The 9887-nt window shown below is 36.8% G+C and overlaps 1 protein-coding gene across 7 annotated transcripts in view; it reads left to right on the plus strand.

The window, feature by feature from the left end:
- The window catches only part of LOC107090471 (LIM and calponin homology domains-containing protein 1-like), a 41926-nt gene that overhangs the window by 30587 nt on the left and 1452 nt on the right, over positions 1 to 9887 (plus strand). For 6 of the 7 annotated variants that reach the window (XM_015383860.1, XM_015383861.1, XM_015383862.1 and 3 more), the window contains 9 exons: positions 111 to 210; positions 295 to 320; positions 519 to 632; positions 3011 to 3103; positions 3210 to 3408; positions 3498 to 3597; positions 5488 to 5562; positions 5643 to 5751; positions 7719 to 7821. In XM_015383860.1, coding sequence (XP_015239346.1) covers positions 111 to 210; positions 295 to 320; positions 519 to 632; positions 3011 to 3103; positions 3210 to 3408; positions 3498 to 3597; positions 5488 to 5562; positions 5643 to 5751; positions 7719 to 7821 — 919 coding nt within the window. The remainder of the gene's footprint in view (positions 1 to 110; positions 211 to 294; positions 321 to 518; positions 633 to 3010; positions 3104 to 3209; positions 3409 to 3497; positions 3598 to 5487; positions 5563 to 5642; positions 5752 to 7718; positions 7822 to 9887) is intronic. The other variant, XM_015383864.1, reaches the window with a different exon arrangement.

Below are 9887 nucleotides of genomic sequence, written 5' to 3' on the forward strand. Positions count from 1 at the left end.
TGTGGTTAGGAAGGATTTGAGTGGTTTATTGCTGGATCTTAACAAGCGTCAACCTGTTTATGGGTGCGTTTTCCTTTTCTTGAGATTCATTTTATTTCAATGTAACTCAGGATGGGACTATTGAACACTTGGAGACGCCAGCAGAGGAAGAGAAGGTTGAACCTGCACAATCACCCACCAGCATGCACGAATATTCTCCCGCTGTGTCAGGTAAATCTGCTTTTCTTTATCCTTCACCTTTACAACTGTCTCTTTGTCTTTTTCTTTTTCTAATGGTGTCCCATCTTTCCACAGAGGGGCTAGAGGAGAGCAGTGTGACCGTAAGTATCTGAAGGTTTCAGCTCTGTCTCCTCCTTTCTGTTTCTGCTCCATCCTCAGATTTGACCCCGTCCTGACCCCTTTGTCTCCAGTGGTCGCTGTAGTCAGACTTGTGTCCTCACCTTTCCTCTCTTTCTGTCCTTTTGCTCTGGTATATATGTGTGTTTGTGTCGGTGTGGTTGTCGGTCGGGTCTGGTTAGATTGAGACCCCCATGTTGAACTTGGCTAAACGTGTTAATCACTGGGTCTGGGACCCCAATGAGGAGCGTAAGCGCTTGGAAAGGTGGCAGCAGGAGCAGGAGCGCCTCCTAAAGGTACTGTAGACCGAGGTTGTGTTTGTGCATGGCTCTGCAGGTGCTTTGGAAAGTAAAGATATTCTGGATGTTTCTTTGTAGAGCTCGGATCAGGAGGTTATATACACTCATCATGGGTCTTAAAGTTGAACTAATGTTGGACTTTTGGAGATTCATTTTTTTTTAACAACAGGCAGATTTATGGATTATTAAAAATGACAAACAGATACTGTTTTTTGTTTGTTTGTTTTGGATAGCCCAGTCTTGGTTTGTTGATTTCCTGGAAGCAGTGTACCTAGTTATTCAGTTGTGCTCCATGGGGGGCATCAAGTAGGGGGGGTCAAAAATCATTAGGATGTGATTCCTGAGGTATATACAGTCATATGAAAAGTTTAGGCACCCCTATTAATTTTAATTATATTTATTTCTAAATATTTGGGTGTTTGTAGAGCTGTTTCAGTTTGATATATCTAATAACTGATGGACACAGTAATATTTCACTATTGAATTGAGATTTATTGGACTAACAGAAAATGTGCAGTCTGCATTAAAACAAAATTTGACAGGTGCAAAAATATGGGCACCTCAGCAAAAAAAAAGACATTATTATTTAGTAGATTCTCCTTTTGCAAAAACAACAGCCTGTAGTCGCTTCCTGTAGCTTTTAATGAGTTCTTGGATCCAGGATGAAGGGAGTTTTGTCCATTCTTCTTTGCAAAACAATTCCAGTTCAGTTAAGTTTGATGGTCTCTGAGCATGGACAGCCTATTTCAAATCATCCCACAGAATTTCAATGATATTCAGTTCTGGGGATTGGTATGGCCATTCCAGAACATTGTAATTATTCCTCTGCATGAATGCCTGAATAGATTTGGAGCGGCCTAAGCGATCCATCCCTGGCATAAATTCAACTTCATATCTGATTCTTGAACTTTGCTCTCAAGAATTATGGAGTGGAATCCATGCAACCCTCAACTTTAACAAGATTCCCAGTGCCAGCATTGGCATTGCAACCCCAAAGCATGATGGGACGTCCACCAAATTTTCAAATCTTCCAAATCTTGGAATGCTGTGTTTTTTTGCCGCCATGCATAACGCCTTTTTTTTATGACCAAACAACTCAATCGTTTAATCGGTCCACAGGACCTTATTCCAAAATGAAGCTGGCTCATCCAAATGTGCATTTACATACCTCAAGTGATTCTATTTGTGGCATGCTTACAGAAAAGGCTTCTGTCTCATCACTCTCCCATACAGCTTCTCCTGGTGCAAAGTGCGCTGAATTGTTAAAGGATTCATAGTGACACCATCTGTGGGTTGTCCTTGACCATTCTCACCATTCTTCTTCTCTGCCTCTCTGATATTTTTCTTGGCCAGCCACTTCTGGGCTAAACTGTCAGTTTAAATCTCTGAGACAACTTTTTGTACCTTCCCCTCAACGATTATGTTGAACAATCTTTGTTTTCAGATCAATTGAGAGTTGTTTGCGGTGCCCATGATGATCTTCAGAGATTCAAACAGGAGAACAACTTGCAACTGGTCACCTTAAATACATTTTCTCATGATTGGATAGACCTGGCTATGAGGTTCAGATCTTAATGAAGTTACAAAACCAATTTTGTGTTTCAGTAAGTCAGTGAAAAGTAGTTAGTATTCAAATCAATAAAATGAGTAGGGTACCAAAATCTTTGCACCTAAAACTAAAATAGCTGTTGCAAACACCCAAATATTTAGAAATGAAAATAATTAAGTTTAATAGAGGTGCCCAAACTTTTCATATGACTATATAATGATGACCTAAATATGACTAAAATAATAATATAATTAGTAGATGTAACATTTATTTATCCAATGCATAATTTAGATATTGAATATAACCTTAAATTGTTAAATGCACAATAAAATGTCCAATTAAATATTTGAAATGCATTTATAATGGCAAATTAAATATTTCAATGTGATTTTAGAGTAAATACTTTATTCAAAATTAAATATAATTCATTTTATATGTATAATTAGATATAGAATTATGTAATTATGTGTATTTTTAGGGTGTCACCAGTAAGTTGCATTGGCTTTTTCTAAGGTCCCTGGCTAAAATGTTTGGGAACCCCTGATGTAAGCAAGGCTGTGAACTGAAGGGCTATGAATAAGAGGAACTGTTTCCAGAATTTCTTTCCCAATTTATCTGGTGTTGCATTTTATGCTTGGAATGAGATCCTCACATAGAGTAAATTGTGAATAGAACAGTGTAGGTATTTGAAAACTTATAATTACCATGACACGGATGTCCATGATCAGTGTATCTAACCAGAGCTGTATGCTTTTGTTTTATATTTGCGTGTGTTAGTTTTCACCTTGTTTTTTAGTTATTTAATATAAACTGTTCCTGCTAATAGGAGCAATACCAGAAAGAACAAGAGAAGCTAAAGAAAGAGTGGGAAAAGGCCCAGCTGGAGGTGGAGGAGGAGGAGAGAAAACACAACGAAGAGGTGGGAACGCTCACCTAGCAACAACGAAAACAAAACATGTTTTAGTTCTTGCTCTGTTTGTCTTAGATTTTCCTCCTTCTGTTTCCAATCCTCTCAATTCATCCAGGAAAGACGAATTCTAGAAGAGACTGTTGCACCTCTCAGTCCCTCTGCCTTGATGCAGAAGTGGTCAGAAAACACAACTTCTTATGCAGAAGAAAACAACAACACGGCAGACGGAGAAAATGTGTCTCTGCAGCAAAATGGACAGAAAATCCCATCAGGAAGTCAGGATCAACATTCATCCAAGCTGCATTTTTTCCAGGGTGAGAATAAAGTAAACACACTCAGAGATATGTCCAGTTGTCTAAAGGGCAGTTAATGTTAAACATTTGGTTGTTTTGTTTTGTGATAGACTCTGGATTTGAAGATCAGGCTCCAAAGAAACAGGAAATGTGGAAGACGGCATCTCTGGACCGCGGCCCTCAGCTGAACCAGACACAAGCTGTTAGGAGGTGAGTGAAAAATGAATGACGGCTTTATTTTTACCATTAACAGCATTTCCCCTGCAGTCATGGTAAAGATACGGTGCATTCTGAATTCACCACAGTATGCTCATCAGGACATAATACAGCTGGTCTGGTCTTTAACAGATGTGTTTAAATCTCATCTTTACGAACAAAATGTACAATAGCTTCCTCACTTTCAACATTTCTTTGGGAAAATGGACTAAAAGCTGCTACTGAAAATTACAGGACATTATTGAACAGCTTGATGAGCCTCTTTTAGGAGCAATAACGGTCTATTTTAGCTGTTTAATCAGTTATTCACATGGTTATGGAGAAGTTTGTTCCACTCTCCTGAGAAATGCTGCTTCAGTTTATCTGTTGTATTTTTTATCACTTCAGCCTTGCTGAGGCTTTCTCAGGTTTATTACACTTTCATCCAGTTAGTTAAAGATTTGCTGTTGTGTTTGGGATCATGAAATGTCGCAAAGCTATTGCATCACTTGTGACTCTTAAATGAAATTGGCATATAGAGGAGCTCATGTCAGACTGGATGGTCACCCCCTCACAAATCTTTGTCCTCCACTGATGAGGCACTAGGGCTGAAACAATTTATCGGATTAATTGTAAGGAATCGATTATTGAACTAATCGTCAAATAATTCTGTAATCTATTAATCATTAACTGGAGTATAGAGACATGCCTTTAGCTGACAAAGTAACCCACTTAGAGCAGCAATTATACCAAATTTTAAAAAAAGAATAAATATGTAAAAAACATTTTGGTCTTTCAATATCCTCTACCCAGAACTCCTCAAGTGAAAAAGTTTTAGTTTCACCTGGTTTCATTTCTTAAAAAATCTTTTTTAAGGAACCTTTTGCTATCCGATTATTAATTGAAAAAATAATCGACAGATTAATCGATTTGCAAAATGTTGGTTAGTTGCAGCCCTATGAGGCACTGCTTACATGCCATATGTTTCTCTCCAGACATAGGGCTATGCTTTGTGACCAGTCATCTTTTATTTTGATATTATCTAAGAACTTTGTCCTAAACTTTAAAATTCAACGTGCTAATCCTAATCCAGGGATCCTACAGGGATCTTTTGTTTGTTTGTTTCTCTGACTATTCTAGGGTCTGACCTTGGGGTGAGTTTACCTGAACATCCACTCCTGGAAAAATTGGGAACTCTTAATAATTTTTATCACCTGCTATAATCTGTAGGATAACTTAAAATTGTTTCAAGGTGACCTTTTAAGGCTTCTCAGATTATTGATTTTTTATATGTTTTTGCTGAGGCCTTTTTTCTTTAGCATTGTTATTAAAACATGTTTAAATTATGATCTAGGCTATAAAAGTGATCCATTAATCAACTTGAACACTGGCAGCATTTGGCTAGAGCTTTCTTAGCCAACTCATTTTAAGCTGCTAAAGTTGGCATTTGTTCATGTTTACAAATGTTTCATTTTTGTGTGTAATTACGTATTGAATATTTGATATATAATTACAGTGGTGAATCCATGGTTAGTTTTTGAATGACTGAGGTTAAAACTTAGAACCTGGAAGAGACCTGAACCATTTTATCATGCTTGATTTGTAAAATTCTCAAGTTCAAAAATGAGTCTTTTTTTTACCATGGCTACGGGTAGATTTAGACAAATAGAGCTATTTAAATCTAGATATATATTATTTGAACTTGTAATGTTCAGACTGATTTATAAGCACTAAAAGGAGAGCAGATGAATGATCACAGTATAAAGCAGAGGATCATTTTCAGCCCTCTGTCTCTGCAGCTTATAAGCAAACCAAATATAAAGAACAACTAGAAAACGCATTTATTTGAGATACAGACCTGTTTTATCAGCGATGAAAACATACTGCTTCTCACCTTTAATTCAGATCAGGATCACATGATGCTGTAACGAGTAACCGGGACCTCTCTCCTTCATCGGCCCAGCCTCCGTCACACAGCAGGTAATAATGTTAACAGTCACCTGCAAATATCCGGTTGTCTGTTTCTCATTCCTGCTCTTTTCCTCCTGTCATTGTTTTAGGTGCGTCAGTGGGAAGCGACTCTGTTCTGGATGTTCAAAACCTCTGGGAAGAGGAGCTGCTATGATCATCGACACTTTGGGGCTGTTTTTCCACATGCACTGTTTTAAGGTCTGTTTGATACCACAGCGCTCTTGTTTTAAATTTACTATACTTACTCCATAATAAAAAAAAAAACGTAGTTTAGACATGTTTGTCTCACAAAATGGTTTATGTTTACTTAGCTGTTATATCTAACCATCAACACTCTCTAAGGAAGACTCTTATTGATTTAGGTTAAACTTTTTCTATTATTGCCATTTAGCTTTGTTATGCAGGGTCAAAAATCTGACCCCAAAAACAAGATTTATAATGCTTCGGTAACATTTAGGATGTTGGATTGAGTTGAGTGCGTTTTGTCTGAAGGGTCTGTTTTCAAACTGGGTTTTTCATCTGGGACAATAATATTAGGATAAGAACGATGATATTTAGGACGAAATCAGACAAGGTAGAAGTCAGACTCACGGTAAAAGTTTTTGTCTTTGTAAAGTGCCTTGAGATGATGTGTTGTAAATTGGCACTCTTTAAATAACTTGGAAGTTGAATAAATTTGAATGATCATTTAAAATTATATTTAGGCAAAGATTTATCTAGTTTCTGTTCTGAATTACCAAAGAGTAACAAATATAAGAAGAAAAATATATTTTCAATATAACAAGCATTTATTGTATAGTACCCGTAAAAAAAAAGAAAGAAATAATAGCAGATTTCCTCTGCACTGGGATATGGGATGTTTTTGTTCTAAAATACTGACATAATTTATGTTTATAAGCAAAAACTAACTTTTTAAGCGAGTTTCTGGTATCTTAGTGGAACAATTTAACCAGCTATCTAAAGGTCCAAAGAAAAGTGTGGGGATAAAAACTGGGAGATTGGCTACACCCTGAAAGTACCCTCTAAAGTATGGAATCAAATCGTTACCATATTTCAAATGAAAAAGCATTTTCAGAGATGCTTTTTCATTTCAAGAATGTGGTTGCATTGTTTGGCTCATAAATAAAATCAGTAATCAAGAATCCAGTTTCAATTTCATCTTAAACACTAACAATCCTCATACTTAAACAAAATGAAAAAGAAAAAGAAAAAGAAAATTGAGATTTAAAAATCAAAACCAACAAAAACAAACAAAAACCAAATGCAAATAGGATGATTGATTACTAATTTTATTTATGAATCAAGTAATGCAGCCACATTCTTAAAATGAAAAAGCATTTCTGAAAATGCCTACAATGAAAATGACCTACATTTAAAACGGTTAGAAATCCTCTTACCGTTTTTCCTTCTCCATAGATACAGTCAGTATAGCTTATTTCTATGTTTCAAGGGCTGAGGGCTTAAGGCTGATTTATAATCAGAAACAGGTCGTCTGCGTGTGTGTCACAGTAAATGCAAATGTGCTGCCTCTGCAGACACTCTGCTGCACCTCTCCAAAACTGTAGGTGACCGCCGTCAGTGCCACAGACAGGAGGCCTCTGATTGGTCAAATCTACATCCACTCTACACTATTTGTATTTCCTGTTTGGTACCTTGTTTTGTTTGTATGACCACCATTGTTGAAAACGACTTGTGAAAATGAACCAAGTAGAAGAGTGAGGTTTGTGAGAACGCTGGGACCCTTTTTACACCTGGATCCCAGCTCTTTTTTGCCCTCATTTCCCTTTATTGTCGCACAAATTTCCCCCCACTTCCTCACCGCCTCTGCCCTACCTAGACCCACAGCTAGTTCATGATTGTCCCTCTTACGTTTGTGGCGTGGAATAACATAGTGCAGACCACGCTTCAATATTGGGCATAAATCAAAAATATCTGCGTCATACCTGCGAAAAGCTCACTGCGACACACTGCGGTGTGAGTATAACCAACCTTTTAGTATGCATGCCAAGGGGAGTTACGGAATTTAGCTTCACAGGAAATGGACTGCACTCAATAAATTGGTTTCAATAAGCAAAATATAAAAGTCCTTAATGAAGTGACAGAAAATAATAGTAATTAATTGCATAACCTTTCCATCTTTTGTTGCATTTATTAATTTTTTTTAGTGTGGAGTATGCAAAGGACAGCTGGGTGATGCCACGGCAGGGACTGACGTCAGGATTCGAAATGGACTGTTGAGCTGCTATGAGTGCTACATTGCATCTAGAGGTGAGAAATCATTCATTAAAGAAACAAACGATTAATACGTTTAATTGCTCTAATGCTGCCTTTATGTGGTCTGGTAAAGATGATACTTAACACTTGTAAAGTGGAAATTACCAGCACATTGTGTTCAAGTGCTTTTGTTGTGGTAGACAAGAGACACATGTTGGATCAAAAGATTATCCTGACCAGTTGCTTTGACAAGTCAGTAATAGACTTCCTAGTTCATCTGCTACAGGAACAGGTATTGACTGTGTTGTAGCGAGCATCTGATAAAAGCAAACAATTATGGTCATTTAAAAAATTTAACATGTTTAGAGGCTTATATATTAAAAAAATATATATGTGTAGGATACAAAGACAATGAGAGACAATACTTAATAATACAATACTCACCAGAATAGTTTCTCTGCTTTGTGCCATGTTTAAAAGGTCAAACTTTACCTCATCTTCGCAACTCGGGTATCACAAATTTTATTTCCAGTTCTCCAGTAGAAATGATGACATGAGTCGGTGTTCATGTGCAATTTTGATTTCGATTTTTGGTATTTACCATAACTATGATACCACATAAAGGCAGGTTAAATATTTAACCACTTACCTAAAGTATAAAGAATCTGGTATTGTGTAGTTTGTAAAAAGCAGCTATCTGATTTATGCTGAGTAAATATTGTCTTTAAAATGTCCATTCAATTATGTGGAAAACTGTTTTCTGGACCGTCTGAACACAGGAGAATGGTTTTACCTGAAATAAGGACAGTCTGACTGCTAACAGGGGAAGAAGTTGCTGCTTTAACAGCAGTCAGCTTGTTTAATTGATCCAATTTGTTTTGCTAAAATAGGATTTTTCTCCTGTGGGATTTTTTTGTTGCCTCTATGCAGACCCAGCGGCATGGGCGGGCATTGTGGGGCCGTGCCTGCCAACGGAGGCGCCCGTGCCCGCCCTGGACTGGCAGCCGTCTTTTTTTTTTTTTTTTTTTCCTTTAACTCAGCGTAGCCAGCTTTCTATTATTCCTCTCTCATTCTGTCAATAATACAATTCAACCAATCAAACTGACGACTAAAGACAACATCCAATCAAACAACAGAGGGGGCGGGAGTCGCAGGACACTGAGTCAAACATACTTAACGCAATAGAAGGACAAGTACTGAAAATGGAGCAAAGGAGAGTGGCCAGGGAGCAGTTTCTGCTGGAAATGTAAGCAAGACAGTCAGCACTGAAGTAAAAAAAAATGCTTTTCCAATCAGTTTATTTTTAAATAAATCAAATGATGACAATAGAGTTTCAGGTGCAATATAGTCATTCCAGCATATATGTGATCTATGTGCCTGGACTGAGTCCAGCTAGAATTTACACAGAAAAGGTTAGCAAATACATCAGCTTTACATTTCCTAAAGCAAACCTATTTCAGTGCAAAGCTCATCTAATAAGGGCTAATAAGATATATGAAAGTCTTAATGCTGTTTGTTTCCCAGTGTAAATATTGTATATTGCATGCTTTCTCTTTCTCCTGCGGGGTAATTTGTGTCTCTTAAAAGAAAAAAAAAATGAAATGAGCACAGAACATTTAAACCTGAATAATGCCCCTGACTGAATGATTTAAGCTCAAAGTTACACGTTAATGTGTTTTATGAGGTCAGATTTTATAACCCGCAGTCAATACTGCACTCAGATTTCACTTTCAAACTGGGAGTTAACTTTTGAGTTATTTGAATAGCCACAGCACTACACTATTGTTTATTTTTTATATTTTGTGGATCTTTGACTATTTAATCTGGACCTAATTGTACCTAAAATTAATAACAATGTTCAATAAATGATTTTCAACAAAATACAGATGTAACATGTATCCAGTTTCTGAATGATTGTAAAAAATCTTGTCTCTACCAGCAGCTGGGGGAGACATTAGAACATGGTTCAGAAAACCTGTCAGGACACATTTTTTTTTCTAACACTAAGAATCAAACAAATGCTGATTTCTAATTCAGCAAATTATTCTGAAAAGATTTTAAAATAATTTTAATAAATGTTTTTTATAAAGATTTGAGATTTCTTTTACTGAATGAATGGT

This window comes from Cyprinodon variegatus, unplaced genomic scaffold (genome assembly GCF_000732505.1).
Source record: "Cyprinodon variegatus isolate N-32 unplaced genomic scaffold, C_variegatus-1.0 Scaffold296, whole genome shotgun sequence".
In the NCBI taxonomy this organism is placed as follows: domain Eukaryota; kingdom Metazoa; phylum Chordata; class Actinopteri; order Cyprinodontiformes; family Cyprinodontidae; genus Cyprinodon; species Cyprinodon variegatus.